The sequence below is a fragment of the Cricetulus griseus genome, chromosome 3 (genome assembly GCF_003668045.3).
Source record: "Cricetulus griseus strain 17A/GY chromosome 3, alternate assembly CriGri-PICRH-1.0, whole genome shotgun sequence".
Lineage (NCBI taxonomy): Eukaryota > Metazoa > Chordata > Mammalia > Rodentia > Cricetidae > Cricetulus > Cricetulus griseus.
In genome coordinates, this window is record NC_048596.1 from 200,327,659 (window position 1) to 200,349,878 (window position 22,220).

Sequence of the window (22,220 nt, forward strand, 5' to 3'; positions counted from 1 at the left end):
AGGAACCAGGAGGATCTTGCTTGCTCTACCTTCAAGGCAGGTCCCAAGCCTGGCTTCTTTTTGCCCTTGATCCCAACAGTGTCCTATCAGCAACCCGTCACCCCATGTTACATCTCAGGTCTGTTCCAAAGGCTTCCAGGCCTGTGTTGAAATGACCCCATTATAACCATGACCTGTACCCACTTACCTTTTTGTTCTCTGGGTGGTTTCTCTCCCTCTAATGTCACAGGACCAGATAGACAGCCCTAGCTGTCAGGTTGTGGCTCTTACTCTTTCCCTAGTTGGATACTCCTTCCGAAGTATACAGAGCAGCCTAACTCCATATCATTGCCCTAGGGTGGCTGATATGTGATGGTGCCTTTCCCAAAATTGTCCATTTATTTGTGTCAAATGTCATCTCCAAATACCAGCTCCATGATGAAGAGATTGTGTACTGGCTGCCACATCCCAGGGGATGAAGTGGTGCCAGAAAGATGCTATTGACTGGGGGAACCACTGGAGTTCCTCCCACTACCTGAGAAGAAAGAAAAGCCCATGGTACATTTAAAAGAATTCCCTTTTCCTCACCCACCACTAGCTTTATTAAGGTGTAACTGACAAAATGTTATAGTCTATAAAATTGCTATCTTGATATGTACACATGTGAAATAGTTACCACAATAAAGCCTAGGTTGGTCTTGAATTTTTTACATAATTACATAATCCAGGCTGACCTCAAACTCTAAAGAATCTACTTGTCTTAGCCTCATGAGTTCTGGAATTACAAGTGTGAGTCACCATGCTTGGTGTGTGTGTGTGTGTGTGTGTGTGTGTGTGTGTGTGTGTGTGTGTGTGTATTTGTGAAATTTAGAATCAAATCTCAGTGGTTGTGGTGGTTTGAATGAAAATGGCCCCCATGTACTTGAAGGGAGTGCATTAATGGAGGTGTGACCTTGCTGGAGTAGGTGTGGCCTTGTAGGAGGAAGTGTGTCACAGGGGGTGGGCTCTTCCTGATGCCTTTGGATCTGAATGTAAAACTCCCAGCTGCTTCTCCAGCACCATGTCTGCCTACATGCTGCCATGCTTCCTGCCATGAGGATAATGGACTAAACTTCTGAACTATAATTCAGCCCCAATTAGATGTTTTCCTTTATAAGAGTAACTGTGATCATGGTGTGTCTTCACAACAAATAAAAACCCTAAGACAGTGGTTTTCAAGTACCCAACACATTATCATTAACCACAGTTGCAGTGCTATAGGCAAATTACTATAACTCAGTCCTGCTTGCTAATCAAGACTATATCCTAGAAACTGTATGCAGGGCTGGGATATTGTTTAATGAAAAAGGGGTGTTGCAGAATATTTTTTTACACTGTAAAGACATGTCTTTGCCAAGGCGCCTTCTGATTGCCTTAATAAAGAGCTAAATGGGTGATACCTAGGCAGGAAGAGATTAGGCATAACTTCCAGAGACAGAGAGGATTCTGGAGAAGGAGAAAGGTGGAGATGTCAGGAGAACAAGCAGGGTGTGAAGAAAGAGAGGTAACAGCCACGAGCCATGTGGCAGAATGTAAAATTAATATAAATGGGTTCATTTAACTTATAAGTGCTAGTTAGGAAAAGCCTAACAAAGTCCAAGCTTTAATAGTTAATAAGTCTCCATGTTGTTATTTGTGAGCTGGTGGCCGACAAAAAAAGCTTGATACAAAAGGGACCTGCCATACATGCCTGACAACTTGAGTTTGAGCCTTGGAACCTATATAAAAGTAAAAGTAGAGAAATGACTCCACAAAGTTGTTCTCTGACCTCTATATATGTTCCTCCACCCACATACACAGTACACAATACAATAATAAGTAAAAAAAAAAATAGAGTTTGAAATAGATGAATAGATGGCTACATGTTAAGAGGGGTTACTCTTGCAGAGGACCTGGTTTTGTTTGTTGTTTTGTTTTTTTGAGACAGGGTTTCTCTGTGTAGCCTTGACTATCCTGGATCTTGCTCTTGTAGACCAGGCTGGTCTCAGACTCACAGAGATCCGCCTGCCTCTGCCACCCAAGTGCTGGGACTAAAGGTGTGCGCCACTAGACCTGGCCTGAGGACTTGGTTTTTTTCCCAGCATCCATGTCAGGTATCTCCCAACTGTGACTCTAGATCCTAAACTTCTGGCCTCCAGAGGCACCAGCATTTACATGAGTATATCCACACATGCATACATAATTAAAAATAAAATAAATATTTTTATTTAAAAAATTCTAAAGAAACTCTATGGCCAGTGAGTGTTGCTTCTGAAGCTCTCCTACAGTGAGTCAAAGTTTCTACTTACTTTAGATGTGTAGGAATACTTCCATTTCCTGCAACATTAAGCACAGCCTTGGCTCACAGAGGCATTCACTGACATGGGCTGGGGTGGTCTGCTGTGCTGTTCAGTATATTTCATAGTGTACTCATGAATCTTTGTGCTGCACATTCAAGCTGCAACTATAATTTTTAAAGGCTTTAAAAAGTATTGTTACTAGCCAGGCGGTGGTGGCGCATTCCTTTAATCCCAGCACTCTGGAGGCAGAGGCAAGATGATCTCTGTGAGTTCGAGACCAGCCTGGTCTACAAGAGCTAGTTCCAGGACAGCCTCCAAAGCCACAGAGAAACCCTGCCTTGAAAAACAAAACAGAAAGTATTGTTACTAAAAGAATTGCATTGCTTGCCCTCTAGTTTATGTCTGATGTCTGATAGTGGGGTGGTAGGGCATCCTAAACAATCCTGACCTACAACTCTCTGGGAAACCTTGGAAAACAGTCTTTCTGTGATGCTGTCTTCAGTGTATAAACTGGAGGAATAATAGAACAGGTTTAGAATCTGCGAGTGTGAGCTTTGGAAAAATGTCATAGCTGTAATGTGTATATTTGTGATTATCTGGGAAGGGGCAGATTGTGCCTAACAGTTGATCCCTAGAAAGGTCAGTTGTGTCCCCATCCAGACTTCCTTCCACCCTTTTCACTTCCAAGGCCCTCTATAGTCTGCCTGACCTCGTTATTTCTTGATGATCTTTGGATTTCTGGAATTGCCAACTCCTTGAAGCCAAGGCCTCACTTCTAAGTGAGGCTGTGCTCAATAGTCTAGTTTTCATATTGAAACCCAAGTTCATGAGTTGGGTTCCTCCACTCAGTAATGCAGCTAACAGTATTGTCCCTGTTAAATTAGCTAAAATCAGATTTCTGCTGTAAGGTCTATGTGAAGCAGATTTGCCTTGCAGGGCATTCTTTTAGGATGAGCACAACAGAGAATGTAGGCTCTTGGCACAGTGGACTCCACTTCTTTCTCAGAGGCAGATGTGGGCAGATCCAGATAGCATTTGGGTGTCTATACATTCCCTCTGTTGCCAAGGACCCAACTGCTTGTAGAGAAGTCCTTTGGTGTCTCTCCATTTCCATCATCCATAGGAGTGTTTTGCTGGGGACAGCCAGGCTGCAGTTCTGGGAGAGGTGGGACAGCCTGAGTCTCAGAACTCCTAGCCCACAATCATGGTTGCTGGGAATTGCTGACTGGTCTGCTGTTATCTTCACAGTGGCTGCAAAGCAAAGGGAAATCAAGGTTTTGCAATAACTAGAAGAAGTTTCTAAAGAGTTCTTATCATCCTTGGGGACTTGGCAGTTGGGAAGTGTTTGCCTGGGAGTTTCTATAGAGTATTTAGGAGCTGGAAGCCTATCAATTGCTATGAAGGTCTGGGAGAGGGACTCTTTTGTGGAGGGGGTCAGACAGCTGGGTGTCCCCTGACCCCACCCAGGGACACTGTGGATGGACACAGGGGATGGAACTAGCCTTTCTCTCTTGTGTGGGGTGAATAGATGAGCTACAACAGCTGGCAGGACCCAGAGCAGGGATTTTAAAGAGCAAAACAAATCAAAACTGAGGAAGGAAAGGTGTCACTTGGGTGGCTGGATGCCTTGCTTGCTCAGCATGATTTGCAGCTAGCAGGAGCCCAGCATGTTTCCTCTGGTCATGTACCCCATGTCCTTCCAAACTCTCCCCAGTGCTTTCATTTTTCTGCCGGAAGTTATGTGTATGAACTGCCATTTACTTTTTTTGTAATAATCTTGCAGAACCAGTTCGGTTGGTTTGAAATATCAAACACCTAAAATAACACTTGTAGAAGACGATGCCCATATTAAAATAAATATTAGATATGTAAATAATGTATAGTTGAACTTTCCGATATGTGTTCCTGGAATAGTTTTGAACCAGTAAAATTTTGGTTACTCAAATCACATTAAACTTTTATGATAAGAGTGTTGTTTAATCAATGGAATGTACAATATGTGAGTCACTCTATGCTCGTCTAAAGCAAACAGCTCTCCACAAAGTCCTATTTAGTATGATTTACATGTTTGAATATTTCTAACCACTACAATTTTGAAATATAATGTGGCTTACAGAAGTAAATAAAACGCGTGAGTTACTTTGAGGACCAGTGGTGAAGTCATCATCCAGATTAGAACCTCCTGACCACCTCCATTCTGGATGTGACAATTTCCCTCAACCATGCCAACATCCAGCACTGCTTGTTTTCTCTCATTTCTGAACTTCAAACACCCTAGTCAGGCAGCTCAGACTTTTCCCTGCCTGGCTTCTTTCACCCCTGAATTTGGTGGTAAGATTCATTCCTGTTTGCTCACTCATTTTTTTTTTTGTGGTGTGTGTGTGTGTGTGTGTGTGTGTGTGTGTGTGTGTGTGTGTGTTAGTTATGGGCGTGTAGTGTGTGAATTTGTCAGTATGGGTATATGCACATGTGCTCTCCTGTGTTTGGAACCTAGGGATCCATGTAGAGTGTATTTCCTGCATTGCTTTCCACATTTATTTTTTGAGACAAGGTTTATTGCTGAATAAGAAGCTTGTTGAATCGGCATGACTGACTGGCCAATGAGTTTCAGGGGTCTGCCTGTCTCGACCCATGTAACACTGAGATTACAGGTGACACAGGCACATCTGGCTTTCCTATGGGTCCTTGGATTTGAACTCGGAGTCTCATACTTGAGTGGGAAGCCCATTAATTCCCTGAGCTGCCTCCCCACCCCTATCAGTCGTTTCCTTGATTGAATACTGTAACATATGTTTATAGCTACTACATGCATTTTACTTGTAGTTTTGGATATTTAGTTTGTTTCACTGTTGCATGTATTAATAAAGGCACAGAAATACATTCATCACCAAGGGATATTCACAGATATGAGCAGGCTGGATTCCCAAGTCACCATATAGAAGGATGCTATATTTGAGAGCTATTGTAGACTTCATACTACCAAAAAAATAACTAGACAATGAGCTTTTGGGTTTATTGCTGCAACATAGCACATCTACCCAACTATTAAAAGCGATACAAATATTTTCCTTTCAGAAATGCTTCCTGCCAGTCAACATTAATGATTGATTTTTACACTTAGAATTTCATGGTTCTAATGAGAGTTATTAATTCATTAATTCTAACTATCAACAAGGTGATGGTGGGTGAAAATAGGATATCTGGAAGTAAGGAACCAGTGCTCACAAATTGGGCCCTATGTTGGAATCCTTTCCCATGATACAGGCAGCTGTGATTTTGCACAAGACCCTAGTGGATGCCCTGATGACAGCTTGGAGTCATTTATGTGATTTTTCCCATCTTCTCTTGAAAAAAAAAAGACAGTTGACTATTTCTTCTCATTTACTCCTCAGCATCTCAATGGAAAAGGGGACTAAGGACTGGTACTGGTTGTGTCCTAGGACATGAGGAGACACTAATACTATCTCCTCATAGAAAACAACCACCAGCCTGGGTACTAGCAGCTCGGAGAAACCTAATTCGCCATGAGGGAGTAGTTGCACATGTGCAGTTCAGTTTCATAAAGATTTCATAAGGGGGCTTTGCAGCCAGGAAGGATGTTCGGAATTGGGCAAGAGGGCCCTGTGGAGATCAGAACTTAAGAACTAAAATTCTCGGCTGAGCATGGTGGTGCATGCCTTTAGTGTCAGCACTCGGGAGGCAGAGGCAGGTGGAGCTCTGAGTTTGAGGCCAGCCAGGTCTATTAGGAACAATAAATCAAACACAGCATTAAATATTTAAAGAAATACATCAAAATAAGTTACATATTTTAAAAGCTAACAAGTACTGTAAGCTTCAACAAAAAAATTAAGAAAATGTAATACTCCTATTAAACTTAGTGGTTTAACACAACTTTATGGTACTTATTGCTTTCCCCAAACATTTTAGCTATCAACTCTCTGACTCCTTCAAGTTTGAGATACATTTCCTATAGGAGGAGTGGAGATACATATGGAATTTGTGCTTTGTGGGATAACTACAGACTTGTTGCCTTACAAACACTGGGATTCAGATCAACACTTAACAATTGTATCCCCTGCCTTTAGATAACATTCATGACACTTTGACCAGACAGGGCTGAGCTTGCCAAGCCCACCTGAATGTGGGTTCGTTTGTTGTTTTATTGTGTTTGTTTTATTGTAAAGCGCTGCATCAGTAGGGCTCCTAGTTCCATCCATCTCAAGCCCAGAAGCCCTTTGCTACTGGATCCTCCAGTGCCGAGGAAAGGTAAAGTTGACAAGACTCCCACAAAGGGTGGCAGTTTCAGCCTTGACCACTGTTCCCACACCTGTGTGACTAGTGTCTGCAGTCACAAACTAGACATGAAGTATACTCCATACTAGCCTGAGAGGCTCAGGTTCATGCCGGCAGCATGGGCTCTTGGCTTTCAATGACCCCAGTAGTAAGTGCTCCCATGCCACCTCCTTTATCTCTCTCCTCTTGGCTCTATGTCTCATTAAACACAAAATGTCTCTCCAGCCTAATTTTACTTGGCTTGCTTTCCAAAATGCTCACAGCTACTTCAAGGACACTCCATAAGAGTTAAAACGAATAATGGATTTAACCCACAATGCTTAAAGTATAAACATATTGCAACATTTACAGAAACATAGTATCAAGTACCCACACTGTCAGGCCCCACAACAATACCAAGCAAAAGCTTGCAGTTAAACACGCCTAGAAGCCAATATTACAACAATAGTTTTGCAAAAATAAAGCATTAATGCGGTGTTAACCATAAGGAGACAGAAGACACACTTAAATCTGTCTACTTCAATTGACAGATCTGAGCAATTCAGGTAGCCTAAGGGCACAGGGCAAAAGGACTGATTGGTCTCTTAACCTGGGGGTTTCCAGTCTTTAAGCTGCTCTGGTCCCTACTGCTGCAGGAGACAGTGTCCCAGGATTCTAATCTAGTTCCAAAACGCCCTGTTCTTGTTCTTCAGATTCTATGTGGGAGATTTTTGATTCCCCGGGCTTCTAAGGTCATTTTAGGTAAGGTCTTAGGGTTCCATATCTCAGTCCTGAAAAATAGCTTGCCTTGCAGTTTTAGGGCCTGACAGTACTGAGGCCTTGCATGATGCTCTCTGCCAGCCAGGATACTGACTTAAAGAACTCTCACCTCTTAGCCAGGTGGTGGTGGTGGTGCACACCTTCAATCCCAGCACTCTTGAGACAAAGACAGGTGGATCTCTGTGAGGTCAAGGCCAGCATGATCTACAGAGAAAACTTCAGGACAGGCTCCAAAGCTACAGAGAAACCCTGCCTCGAAAAACAAAAACAACAACAACAAAAACAAAAAAGAACTCACCTTTTGACAAACCCACTTCTGTATTCCTGTGGCCACATCATCTTTGCAAGTCTCATTTGCTGTACTGCATACATTTGCATATAGGATGCTAGTTAGGATCCTGGCACCATCATTCCCTATATGGAACTCAAACGTCATCCAGTGTCTGTACCTCAGGTTGTCCTGACTGTAAAATGGAAGGAATTAGTTTTGGCAGAGTGATTACAACAGTATCTGGTACATAACAAGGCTCAATGCTTACTAGCTCTTGTCTTTACTACTGGCAAAATAATATTAATGTTAACTGTATAAGGCTCTTCTTATACCAGAAGCAAGTCAGGAGCATTAGTGCCCTGGCCAGGCACAGAAAGGGCAGAAGAAAGGAGGGTGAAAGATAAACAGACTATTTGTTTTTTAGAGAATACTAATGCAGCCGAAATTGTACACACAAGGACACAGCAGGCCAAAAAGAGGGAGCACTAGGAAAGGAGGGGGGATATCCTGCACCCAAATGAGAACCAACGATTTTAAAAGAAAAATCATGCAATTGTCGGTAATCAGACAAGTCCTGCTCATCAAGAGGACAAGCTGCCTGGACATGTACCTCTCCTCCCTGGGGGGCTGCTGAGCCAGTCAGGGCCTACAGCACCCAAACCAACACACTTATGTGGTGAAGCAAGGGCAGCTGCGGGAACAGGGAGACAGCAGGGATCAGTGCAAGAAGGAGATTGTGGAGAAGAATAGGGGGCGACTAAAGAAGGGAGAAGGATCAGAGGAAGAAGAAAGGACCGGGAGAGATGGGGGAACAGAATAAGAATGGGGTGGCAGTGCTGGGGAAATTGGAGGAGCAAAGGGAGGAAGAGAAGCTGAGAGAGCTGGAAGGAGACGGGAGGGGTGGGAAAGAGGAGGTTCCGTAGCAGGGGGCAGGGACAGCTCAGGGTCCGCGTGGGTTGGTGCGGCGGGGCCAGATCGGCCAGGCGTACTGTTTCGAGACGCCGGCGTAGTACACAGGCACGGCTCGCAGACGGGGGCGCTGTGGCCTCGGATTGAAGAAGGCGCCGCCGGACCCGCCTCTTTCCCCGCCCGCCCGTGTCGCAGGGAAGCCCGGCGGAGCAGGCTCGGCCACATCGCGGCCGCGCGGGCACAGTCGCCCAGCAGAGTGCGGACCTCACGCCGCCTTTGTCCGCCGGTGGCAGCTGGTCTCGCGGCCGCCGCCCGCGATGGCTCCGCAGCAAGGCCGGCCCTCGTTGCCCGCCCGTTGCGAGCCGCCGGCGGCACCGCCCGTACCGCCTCGCCGGGAGCGCGGGGGGCGCGGGTCGCGCGGGGCCCGGGGTGCCCGGGGGCCGGGGACGCGCGGGCGGCGCCGAGGGGCGCGGCGTCAAGTGCGTGCTGGTCGGCGACGGCGCGGTGGGCAAGACCAGCCTGGTGGTCAGCTATACCACCAACGGCTACCCCACCGAGTACATCCCCACGGCCTTCGATAACTTCTCGGGTGAGCGCGGAGCGGGGCGCGGCCTCGGGCTGGGAGGAGCGGGAACCCGGCCCGGGAGCGTGGGGCGGCGCGGGTCCCCAAGGCACCAGCACAGCGGGGCGGCGGCGGGGTGCCCGATCGACCCGGCTCGGGGATTCAGGAACGAGCTGTTGCACAGGTGCTCTTCCCACCTGCGCCCTCCTCCGTGGCTGCTCCATTCCAGGGGTGTCTCCTCCTGGAGCAACCACATTTGCTCCTCGGGAGAACCGGCCAGGCGCACCGGGGAAGGCTTGGACTTGCGAGAACGTTCCTTTCTTCTGAGCCCGGCGCCTGCTGGCCCCTGCCCCGCCTGCGCTGTCTCGGTTTCTGACGGTTGGCCCAGTCCTTTGAGCCTGTCGTTAGCTGCAGCAAGTTCTCACGGGTGGGCTCATTTATCATACAAAGATACAAAAGTAAAGCAATCCTTTATCTTGATTTTTTTAAGTCTTTTTGAAATTTAAGAAAAAGGTTTGTTGTTGTTGTTGTTTTAAATTACAGAAGCTAGTGTGAAAATCTTGCCCCTAAAAATTTTACCTCTGACCTCCTGTCTCCATGGCCAGACCCTGATTATCCCTATTCAGAAACCCCATGGATAAAACAGAAGTGGAGGGGTAACCGCACCGACCCCCAACTTCACTCCCCACTAGCATAAACATTTATAAACAACCAGAAAGACTATCAGAAAGAGACAAATTGTCTAATTTAAACTGAACCTCCTTGAGTTTCCTGGAGGGTGTCCTTGCTCTCACCCCATCTCTGGAGCCTGGTGAAAACCTGTGTGATTTCCCCCTGCCAGCTTTTCTTTTTAATCCTCTTTTTGAACTGACAGAGAGGAGTGCCCTTTTCCACACACGGGGTGATAGGCCGCCTGTGTTTGCACAAGTTCTCAAAACTGCTGGAGTTTTGTGATAAACCCTGAAGTCTGGAGACTTTTTCCCAAGAGAAAACAGAATTATCTATGAGGGTTTCCACTGATTTAAAACTGCAGAGTTGGTTCCCACCTAGTCCCTCCACCTTGTGTTGTTTCTAGGTCCTTTGAAACGTGGGTGACAGGAAAATTAATCTTCCAGACTTGAGAGGAAAACACTAACCTTCCGGGGCACCTTCCAGGGGTCAGGGCTTTGCTGCCTCATGCTCTGTGGTGGAGGGAGCCCCCACCTTGGAACACTTGTTGGTAAAACACCTCCATGGGCTTCTGGGTTTAGCCAGGCCCTTAGTTCACTAAGAGAGACCAGAAGAGGAGCTGCCAGTCTTCAGAAGGGGTGAAAGATGTCCGGATAATCATCTTGCTCTTTTTTTCTCCCCAAGCTGTGGTGTCAGTAGATGGGCGGCCTGTGAGACTCCAGCTCTGTGACACTGCAGGACAGGTCAGTATCAAGTTACACAGCTCAGCACTGGGAAAGGAAACAGCCTTTTAAAGGTTTCCAAACAACCGATTCCCTTAGTAACTGGGTCATTGTGAAACCTGGGGAAGCAGGCCCACCCCTGCTTCAGCTCCTCTGCGGACACTGGGAGGGAGGAGTCGGGGAGGCCAAGAAGGACACCTCTGGGCTAGTCAAACAGGGCTGGCCTGTTCTGGGCAAGAGATGAGAAGGCAGTGGCAGAAACTGCCCTTATCGTCACAGGACTTTCTGATACCTCTCATTTTCTGGCTTTTGCTAAAAAAGAAAAACCACAGTTATGGTTTGTAATCATTTCTCAGAGTAAGCCCCTCATGTTTTATAATTACTTGATTCAAGGCTAATAAGCCAGATACTTAAAAGTTTGTTCAAGGAAAAACTGTAGCTTATGTTAGTGAATATTAGCATTTCTCTTCCCCTATTCTAGAGCAGAGGCATGGTGGTCAGAGACATCCAAAGTGAGAGCAGGAAAGGAAGGGTTACACTCTTTGGTCATTCTTGTCTTGAGGGCAGAGCACCAGAAGAGAAAGCCAGGCAGTGATACAGAGGGAATGGGTGTAGCGTCCCCTCAGTGACCTCCAGAAGAGTTTTGGGGCCTGGGTAAACCTACCCCAGCAGCTATCCTAGCCACTGAGGTCATGTGGTGCTTGTGAGTACTTAGATACCCAAGTGACAGTAAGCTTGTCTCCCCATGATGTCTGGAGCTAGCAAAGTGCAGGGTGTAGAAGTGTCCCCTTTACTTTTCTGACTATCCATGCTTATGAGTTCCCCAGTTCTCATCCAAGCCAGAGCCTTCAGGTTACTCACTACTCTAAGATAGCAGACTTGGGACTCGGGTCTGGTTTATTCCTTAGACCTCAAGGAGACAGACTACTAGGCTGTCTTAATGGATCATCATAGTGATAACTGAAGCAATGAAGTGAGAGAAGCTAATCCCTATCAGTGTGTTCACTGTGTGGGAAGGAAACATTAAACTCCAGGCATAGTTGTTCATGCTTGTAATCCCAGCTCTCAGGAGGCTGCATCAGAAGTATAACCACACACTCAAAACCAACCTGGGTTATATAGTGAGTTCAAGGCTAGGCTGGGCATAATACATTATCTCAAAAACAAAAATGACAGGCATGGTGGTCACACACCTGTGATCTCAGCACTTGAGAGGTGAAAACAGGAGGTTCAGAAGTTCAAAGTCATTTGCTACATAGGGCATTTGATGTCAGTCTAGCCTATGTGAGAAACCTGCCTTTAAAAAAACATACAAAATAAAGGAAAAAGTGCCCAAGAGACAGTCTTCTTGGGTCTTTCCTCTTTTTGCATGAGGTCTTCTGAATTCTTTTACACAAAGTGAGAAGGTTGGGTTTTTCCAACATGGACGGAAATGTGTAGTGGCTATAGGTACCCTGAGGACCAGACAGAGGCAGGGAATGTAAGCCCCAAGGCACAGACATCATCAACCCCAGTGAGGAGTTGCTAGGTTGTGGGTTCAGGAATCACTATACCACCCCTCAGATGTCTCTACCTGCCATTTTGACTTCTGAAGGAGGTGGAATTTCCTTGGGAGATGAGTCCTGAGTTGGGATCTGGCACACCTCAGAGTTCCATATGGTTTAGTGCATGAACCAGAAAGTGTAAGACATCAGTGTCCATAGAGCTGCAGGCTTGCCTGCTGTAGACCTGTAGTCGTAGGTCAGTTCTCAGGAGCTCACAAGGAAAACAACACAGTACAGGGAGAAAGCCTTGCCCCATGCATTTTTTGAGAGGGGATGGATATGTTTGTAAAATCAATTTAGTATTTCTAAAAAGGAGTTAAATGCTTCCTTTGTATCATCTCCTAAAAATCAGGAAATGAACTGAGAGTAATGGCTGAGACCTGTCATCCCTGTAATTGGTACACAGAGGCAAGAAGATCACAAATTTTAGGTCTGCCTGGACTACTCTGTAGCCCTTGAACTGTGAGTTCAAGGCTAGCCTGGGCCTCACTATACAGTGAGGTCCTGTTTAAAAGAAATATCAAATGGACTCAGTAGGTTGCACTTACATGTTTATGGCATATATGTATATGCAACAATAATAATTAACGAAAAAGAGACCATGAATTTGAGAGGGGACAGTGAATGGAGTGGGGGGGAATGGAGTGGAGCTGGAGGGAGGAGGAATGAAGTAAATACATTATACGTATATGAAAAAGTAAGAGTCATCTTAGTCATATTTTCACAAAGGAAATTATAATCAGGAGACAAGGCTCTAACATTGTTTCAATGAGAGTGCTGTGCTTCCAGCCTAAAGACTATCTTGCAGGGAACAGACCACTAAGTAACCAGCAGGGCTCCTCTAAAGATCTATAGCAAATCAGCTTCAAAGACTGTTTTCGAGAAGCACGTGCTTGGCAAGATAACCTTGGCAAGACAACCGGCAGGACAGGCAAGTGCTTGTTTTGATGGCAGCAGAGCCAGTCAGAGCTGTTCTGCCCTCCCTGCTCCTGGTCTGCAGCCCACCTGTTGAGGTATTTGACATGACACCTACATGTCAAAGGAGCACTTTCTTCTTGTGGTCAGGAGAAGGAATGGATATACAGGTTACCCAGGTCACTGGGCATGAGCATGGGTATTCATTCCTGCTCGTTAAATGAGCCAGAACTCCAGCATGGAGACTTGTCACAAACATACCCAGAATTCACTTCTGCTCCCTTTGAGTTTCCCTTTCGGGGACAATGGTAGGCATTTGACATTGGACTCGTAGTCCCACGATGCAAATAGAGCAGAGATGGATAGGTGGCTGTGAGAAATGTAGCTGGCCTAGGAGCAGATAGTGTTGCTGAAGGAAGGTTGTTTTGCTGCCTTCTCCACCTGACCCATGGTGTACTTGGAAAAAAAATCTTCATGCTAAAAAGAGGAAAAAACAGAGCACAACTAGAAGGAATCTACAGTCCTGTCTGTCTGTGTCTGTCCTGCCCTTAGCATTCTCTGTGGAGTTCACACTTCAGGCCTGGCAAAGACGTATGATATAGCCTAGCCTTGAGTGTGTGCTTGATGGTGTGCTCTGGCTGCATCTCTGCAGCACATCTCAAAGGTTTCTGGTCCACACTGCACAGGGCTCTGTTTCTGTTTCACCTGTCTAGCTCCTTAGCCAGAATCTCAGAGGTTTGGAGAGCAGTGCTCCAAAGCCTAGTCACTAAGCCATTATGAGCTCCAGGATGTGGCCAAGGTGTGGCTGCTTTCTCCCTGCATGTCTCATCCCCATCATGGCCAGAGCCTGGTCCGGTTTATATTCCTTTCTCAAAGCCCAGAAAAGGAGGAGCAGCTCATGGAAAAGTCCCCTGAGCTGGCCCAATTACCTGGTTTATGTTTCTACATTTGTTCTTTCAGCACAAAGTTGGCAGTGAGAAACCATTCTTTCTCAGCTTTCACATATAGGGGCTGTTAATATTCAGGCATCTGTACTGGCCTGCCCTTAGGGTGCTGACAGGATACGTCCTCAGCTGCAGCCACTAAGAGCACTAAAAGGCCGACCTTGCCCACCTCGAATCTCTTCCTCTAATCTTGTCCCCAGGATCCAGTCTCTGCCCCCTTCTCTGTCCCCTTTTCTGCCCCTTCTGTCTCCTCTTCCAATAACCTCCCATGTGAGCCCTGTTGTATGGTGTGACTCCTTCTCACCATTTTTTAGATAAATTATAACAGGGGCCTTATCCAGGGCAGAGACACCCCGAGCTGCTGGGTTCTCCCTTGAGCTCATTAATTGTTGACTTATATGGCCACTTGGTTATTGATCCACAGTGGAAATAGACCCTCAGTCCAAGAACGACTAATACGAATAAGACTAATATGTTGGTTCCCTTAAACCCGAGAAAGCAGCTTTTTATGTCAACTTGATACAGACCAGAGTCATTTGGGAAGAGGAAACCTCTACTGAACAAATGCCCTGCAGTGCTTTGAATGACAAAACCCCTCCTCTCCCCCACTCCCCACAGCCATAGGGGCATTTGTTTGAATACTTGGTCCCCATTGGTGGAAATGTTTGGGAAGAATTAGAAGGTGTGCCTTCCCAAAGGAGGTGTGTCTTGTTACCCCCACCCCCACCCGATGCACACACACACACACACACACACACACACACACACACTGAGGTTTCAAAAGACTGGTGCCATTCTTAGTGTGTTCCCTCTGCTTCCTGCTTGTGGATCAAGATCTGAGCTCTTAGCCATTCCTGCCACCATGCCTTTGCTCTGCCATTGTGGACACTAGCTAGCCCTCTGAAACCATAAGCCCAATCTAATGCCTTCTTTTAAAGTTATTTTTTTATAGTTGCCTTGGCCATGGTGTTTTGCCACAGTGGTAGAAAAGTATCTAATCCGTATTCCTGACAGATTGGCCTGTGGGCAGGCTTATGCTGTATTTTCTTAGTGATGGATGTGGGAAGTCCCTGCTCACTGTGCGAGGTTACACACCTGGACTGATGGTCCTGTGTGCTATAAGAAAACAGGCTAAGCAAGTCAGTAATCAGCACTCCTCCATGACCCCTGCCTCAGTTCCTGCCTTCAGTTCCTGCCCTGATTTCTCTGAATGATGACCCCTGCAGGCTGTAAAGTCAAATAAACCCTTTCCTTCCTGTGTTGTTTGTGGTCCTGATCTTTATCACAGCAATAGAAACCCCAACAAAGACAGCCATGGTTGGAGAATAATGTGTCTGTAAATAGGGTGATCAGAACCCACCAACTGAGTAATGGAAAACACTGAAAGCATATGACTTTTTCCTGCCTTGGGAAGTTATCAGTGTTGGATGCTGGAAGATGTCAGCACCCACAGACACATTTCAGATAAGAATGAGTTTGTGTGAAAGCTTTCCTGGGGTGAGGCTGAGCTGGAGTTTCCTGTGAACAGGAAATGGTGTTGTAGGGTTCTATAAGATGTTTGACAGGAGACACTAACATGGATGCCTGGCTCATGCCTGTTGTGTCTGGTGTTTGGACATCAGTAGACTGCAGGCCATCTGTGTTCCTTTACCTGTTCCAGGTGTCTATACCCTGGGACAGCTGTGCTCATTCTGCAGTACTATCTGTCTGAAGCACTGTGTGGGAGCTCAGCCATTTGCAGAGATGAAAGAAGGAACAAAAGTAAGAGAAGATACAGCCAGGACAAGACTGCATTGCCAGGGTCTGTGGGTGACAGTGAGGGTACCAGTTCTTTAAACTACTTCTGATAATGGCCTACACAGATCCTTACTTTCATTTCTGTCTTTCTTGTTTCTAAGGACCATGGTTCTACACTGTGTGTACTGGGGCTGGCAGGAGGAATTGGCATCCTTCACAGCTGTGGTCAGGCAGAGCAGGGCTGGATCGCAGAGGGGAGTTCTGTTAGTAGACCTGAGTTTACCAGGCCAGCTCTTAGGTACCAACATGGATGAGTACTGGCCTTCAAATAGCCAAGTCCAAAGAGTTAAAAAAAGAGAGAGAGAGAGTTGGGATCACTATGGGCTAAAGGCCAGAAAAAGCAAGATCTCATTTGCTTTGAGTTCCTTTCTGTAGCATATGGCATGCTGGTCATGGTCACTGAGGAGACAAAGGACATATTTGGAGTGTTAAGGCTGTGCTGTCCCTCAGAGCTTATAGAGGTTATAGGTTGCACCTGTGTCCCTAGGGCAGGCAGCAGGGCAAGTCTGAAATACTGGCTCCTTGCCATAAAAATATAGGTTTTTCTGTGACTACCCTGGCCCTCAAGGTCATTCACTAAGGTGGTAAGAGCTAACAAAAGTAATAGCTTGCACTGTTTGGTTTCAGGACGAGTTTGACAAGCTGAGGCCCCTCTGCTACACCAATGCAGACATCTTCCTGTTGTGCTTCAGTGTGGTGAGCCCCACATCCTTCCAGAATGTCAGTGAGAAGTGGGTACCGGAGATTCGGTGTCACTGCCCTAAGGCCCCCATCATTCTGGTTGGGACACAGTCGGACCTTAGAGAAGATGTCAAAGTGCTCATCGAACTGGACAAATGCAAAGAGAAGCCAGTCCCTGAGGAGGCGGCGAAGCTATGTGCTGAGGAAATCAAAGCTGTCTCCTATATTGAATGCTCAGCCTTGACTCAGAAAAACCTCAAAGAGGTGTTTGACGCTGCCATCGTTGCTGGCATCCAGCACTCAGACTCCCAGCAACAGCCAAAGAAGTCTAAAAGCAGGACCCCAGATAAGGTGCGGGACCTGTCCAAATCCTGGTGGAGAAAGTATTGCTGCCTGGCCTGACCCTTGCAAACAGTTGGTGTTTAAGCTGCAACAACTCTTTACGACATGTGGGTGTGGTCATAGGACAAGCCCTCAAAGCAACCCCTTTCTGTCCTTAATTTCCTGTCTGTGAGGTTAGGGTTGAGATCCATATGCAAAATAAGTTAAAGATATTTGGAAGTTAAGATTTTTTTTCATAACTATGGAACCTTAGAATGGTAGAACTCTGGATTAATTTGTATCTCATACGAAAAGGGCTCTTCAAAGCTAGGTGCCAGCATGAAGTTCTGCTGCATCATACAGGACAAAGGAGACCGTGACCCTCTCCTGATTAAGGGCTACTGAGTGCTCATTGAATGACACATGCACACCAGACTTTGTGAGAGTAAGTCCCAGCTTTGAAACCACACAAACCATACCTGTTTTTATAAGAGCAAAACTCTGAAAAAAGAGAGATGCTTCTGTCTAAAGACCTCATACCCATCCCTTTTGACATTTACTTAGACTCACTTTCTTAAGATTTTAAAACAACCAAACATCCCTCTGGCTCCTGGCATTGTGCTGACTGAAGGGTATACTTGATTGTTAGTTATGTGTTTCTTTTTTTTTTAATCACATGACCAGTTGTGTTTCGATGAAAATGGTGGAAATGCCTCTAGGAAGGCATGTGCTAGGTGCAGAGCTGATGTTTTCTTCAGGGAGCAACTCATGTTGTGATCAGAGAGTGCTCTTTGCTTTCAGGACTGGCTTGTGCTCTGAGCCATCTGTGTCCTGGTGATGAAAACAAGAGGAAGTTCTTGTCTAGGGGGTTTAGGCTGCCACGATCGCATTGTCCTGTTTGTAAGAAGTGGGCACCTTCCTGGTGAGAAGTGGACACACACACACACACACACACACACACACACACACACCTTAAGTCTGTTGAAATATCCATCTGTGTACACACATGTGTGCTGTGTGCATGCACACTCGTGTGTTCACACACAGAGGTGACTGGTTTGATGATGGAACTTTGAGACACACAGAAGCATGGTTGCAGATGTTAGGGTGGCATGCTTTCCTCTTCGACATTTCTTGAACAGACATCATTTTGTAGAATCTTACCTTCATTTACACATTTTTTGAGAACATCTTAAAAAGTGGAATGAACATACTTTTGATGTGCCTTCAGGGTCCTAGGGAGGCACTATATTAGGGATTAGATATGTGCACCTCCTTGGTGGGGGTCAGTCAGAAGATCATGCCTGTGGGGTCTTATATCTGACTGTTGTGAGACAGCTCTGTGTTAGGAGAGCTCTTTCACAGTGTTGTAGGTACTTCCAAGATGCCACAGAAGCTGTGACAATGAATCACAGCTTCTGGTTTACTGTGAGCAAGGTGGCCACCTGGTAACAAAATTTTCTGTCTGTGAATTTTTTTTTATATTAAAAAAAAACAACCTTATGGTTTTCTATATAAAAAAAAAAAAACAAGTAAAAAGATCAGGCCACATTTCAGGTCAAAGACTTCTTCCTGCTAGTAAATAGGACCCAGGCCTTTCTTTATTAAAGTTAAAAGGCTAATTGCTGAACCACTAGAATACACGAACTGTTTGTGACTGAGCCTTCAGCACAGTGCTAGTGACATCAGCCGTGCTTTCCTGAGGTGTTTCATTGTGACCTGAGTGGTAGCATTGCTTGACTTATGGAAATGCTTGTACCTGACCTAGTGACTAAGCTTACTACCCTACTATGCATGGCTGTCTGGAAAGCCCACCTCCGAGTGGGGACTCTGCCTGCCCTGTGTACAGAGGGTGGGTGGGGAAGGGTGAGTTATTTAATTTTAAATGTTATAGTAAAAGCAAATGTAGTGGAGACCAAGGAAATAAGCATTTAGAACACAAACTTGAAGTTTTGTGCGAGAACTGTTGGGCCTCAAGCCCTGCCCCTTTGGGCCACTGGGAAGTGGCATGAAGGATGCTGTGATGGAGTTCTGGACACTTGCTTCTAGGATAAATACCCCTGGACCATTCACAACACAAATGTAGTGGGTTGCCATTGGCCTTCAAGCTTTCAATATGTTACTACATTCGATGGAGGCATAAGGTCTGACTGTACTTGAGGTTTTCCTGCATTTTTACTTTTTGAAAATAGAGATTCGGGCTGAGAAATTTTTAAAAGTATGTGCCTGGGTGAAATGTAAAGTTGGTTCTCTTTGAAGCTGAAAGTGGCACATGTACAGCGTGGTGTCTCGGGTGGATTCTGTGAGCTGTGTGTGTAGCCATGCCTCTTCAGCTTGACTCTCAGTGTAAGACAACTCACCTGAAAAACACACTGTCGCAGGCTCCAAAACTGTTACCCCATCGTGTGTGCAAGCAAACTTTTGATAACTTTATTTTCTGCTCAACAGACATGTGAGCAGCTACCCAGAAGTCTCAAGCCAAAAGGGGAGCCTCACTGATCTGCAGGTGCCTTACCAACTTGTGCTTTTCTGTTTTCATGTGTTGAAGATGCTGGATCTTGTACTTGAAAATGCTATAAATGAGTTGCTATGAAATAAACTCTGACCTGTGGACATAGCTGCTCTGGCCTGTTCTGTCAGGAGAAGCTCAGCCATGCCTTGGCCTGGCACAGGTTAGGAAGAGTTCTTGTGCTTAGGGAAAGCATCTAGTATGACATTTATTCAACACAGGTCCTTGGGGGCTCTGGGATTGGCCCAGTGATTAAGACCCTCTGCATGTTTCAGAAAGTTCAGGTTACACAGGTCTCCCTGTATGTCAGATTCCAAACACCAGAGGTGTTCAGAGTTGAGAGAGACCTCGGGGCCTGAGAGCTTCATGTGTGAACACTCCACCTTTCTGTATATGAATGAGTACTTGGGGTGGCAAGTGGCAGGGATCTATAAGGCACAAGGAGGGGAGCAGAAGCCAAGACCATCACCCTGCAGTGGTGCAGCTGACACTCTGGGTACCTGTGTCCCAGGATACCAAGAACACTGCTTTATGACTCTGGAAGTTGGTGTTCTAAATGATGTTAAGAGGGTGTAGCTCTCTAGGAGATGCAACTTTAGGGAAGTGACCACTCAGAGTGGACAGCCGCCATCCTGTTTGTGACATGATAACCAACATAAACAACTTGAAGAATTTCTTTTAGCTCAGGGTTTCAAAGGTCACAATCCTTTGCTAGCTGACTCCATCTATTCTGGGCCTGGTGTGAGGCGAAATGTCACGGTTGAGGATCCTCGAGTAATAGCTACTCACCTTGTGGTGGCCAGAGCACAGGAGCGTGTGCGTGCTGGCAGGCGTCTTCTTCCCCTTTTGTTCCATTCAGGCCCCCAAACTATGGGACAGTGAAGCCTACATTCAGGGTGGGGTGGGTCTTTTCCCTCAATTCCCCCTGGAAACCCAGACAGTGTCATTTACTAATTTTGGCACTTCTCACCCCCAAGCAAAGGGGAATCAAGATTAAATATCATTGGACTAGAAGGATGGCTTAGTGGTTAATGGCATGTACTGCTCTGCCAAAGTTCCAGAGTCAGGTTCCCAGCAACCATGTCAGATGGCTTACAACCACCTGTGACTCCAGCTGTGGGGGCTCTGACACCTCTTCTGGCCTCAGCAAACTTGTGTGTGCATATTATACACAGACGCATGTGCATACACCTAATTAAAATCTTTTCTCAATGCTTAACTATTATAGTTGTCTAGTAACAGATAGCTGCTGTGTTGCAGCACTCCACAGAGGTGACTGCTACTATTGGTTTCTGTCATAGTTTTTGTCAACTTGACACAAACTAGAAATATGTGGGAAGAGGGCATCTCAATTGCGGAAATGGCATGTGGGCATGTCAGTGGGGCATTTTCTTGATTGATGTGTGAGGACCCAGCTCACTGTGGACAATGTCACCCTTGGGCAGGTAGACCTGGGCTATATTTTTAAAAGTAGTGGTTCAGGAGTCAGTGAGCAGGCACTACATGAGGTCATGTCATGACCTGCACTCCCAGCCTTAACTGAGCTGTCTCTTCTTTCCTATTGTGCAATTGGCTGAAGCTCTAGCTGAGCACATTTTCACATTTCCACCACCCTCTGGTTCCTATTGTCCATCTGGGAACAGTGCATACTCCCAACAATAAGACCTAACCTGCATATGAGGGATGCACGAGACTTGCCCGGCTTCCATCTCTAAGAAGAGGGCCAGACTTTGAAGTTCATTTCAGGCCACTTCTCTGGGACATCATGCGATACTTTAAACTTCATTCACTGTATGAGTTTTCTGTTGCTGCTGTAACAAATCCATTGCAAACTCGGGCATTTAAACAACCAAACCTAACTACCTTATTGTTTCAGAGGCTAGTGATCTGATGGGACCTCACTTCAAGAAATAAAGAGCTCAACAGTGTTGAGCCAGTAGGCTTAGGGTTTCTTTGGTAGTTTCTGGGGTTACCTGCCTCGTTGCTTGTGTCTTTCTGCATCTTTGAAGCCAGTGATGGCTAGCCATCCCATTCTTACATGGAATCACACACCACTGATATTTCTGTCTCATTCTTTGCCACCCAGGATTCTTGTCATGAAGGCACTGGGTCCATTGGAGATAGTTCTGGGTGCTTATCACCTGAAGGTTAGAGGCTGATGGCAGCCTCTACCATGTGCCTTGTGTCCCTTTGGCCATAAGACCTGCATGGTCACTGGATCTAATTTTAGGCGTAGATGTTTGGGAGCCTCTCTTTTGCCCCCCTCCTGCACAGACTTCTCTGCCCACACAGCTTCACAGAGGGTGCACTGGCTGCTTGCCCTGTTCAGAAACACTTGAGCAGCGCTTGGCGCTGGCTTCCCACTCTTTGGGTTTCTTCCTATGGGTGTGCAAAGGGAAAATTTAAACTATACCACCCCTACTCAGCAATCACAAAATAAAACTGAAAAGCAATATGGGAGGAGATTATTAATTTCTGGACCTTGGTAGGGGTTGATGTAAAAGAACAAGACTGGCCCCTGCATCCCTCTGGCTTCTTACCTTGCTGTGCAATATCACTCTTACACAAGCTCCTGCTATGATGCTACATCATCCTTCAGTAAAGTAGCCAGGATGGCCTCTCTCAAGCCAAACAGATGTGTGTTTGAACAGATTGTTATGTTTGAACTCCTAGAGTTGTTAGTGAACTTTTTTTTTAACAAGTTACCAACCTCAGGTATTTGGTTACAGCAACAGAGCAAAACAAATGAGCTCATTGTTAGGCAGCTGTTGGAGTCAGACCTCCATCACCCAAATCAAGAATCTGCTGCCACTTTCCAAACTGCCTTACAATTCTTTGAGGGGACAGTTGCCCAAGAGCACCAGCTCATGAAGCTACTTCTGGCCCTAGACCTATGGACTTTATAAAAGCTTCAGGGTTCTAGCTACAGGGCCCCAGGGATCACCGTCTTGGTTCTCTGGTCCCTCCTGATCAGAGAAGGTTCCTCAGAGGTGCTAAGCAAGACAGCTGCCCATAGCCACTCCATGT

The 22,220-nt window shown here is 46.1% G+C and overlaps 1 protein-coding gene and 1 long non-coding RNA gene across 2 annotated transcripts; one reads left to right on the forward strand and one right to left on the reverse strand.

Annotated features, from left to right (window-relative positions):
• Positions 1-1,296: 1,296 nt before the first annotated feature.
• Positions 1,297-8,512, reverse strand: LOC103159835. The gene is made up of 3 exons (XR_003483213.2): positions 8,231-8,512; positions 7,648-7,813; positions 1,297-3,548 (listed from the first exon to the last, which is right to left on the reverse strand). It is a non-coding gene; the product is annotated as an uncharacterized LOC103159835 (long non-coding RNA).
• A 227-nt stretch (positions 8,513-8,739) lies between these two features.
• Rhou (ras homolog family member U) lies at positions 8,740-19,301 on the forward strand. Its single transcript, XM_027404868.2, is given in 4 exon segments — positions 8,740-8,948; positions 8,950-9,118; positions 10,445-10,503; positions 16,310-19,301. Coding segments are annotated over 4 exon segments (786 nt in total). The 5' UTR covers positions 8,740-8,846; the 3' UTR covers positions 16,766-19,301.
• The last annotated feature ends 2,919 nt before the right edge of the window (positions 19,302-22,220 follow it).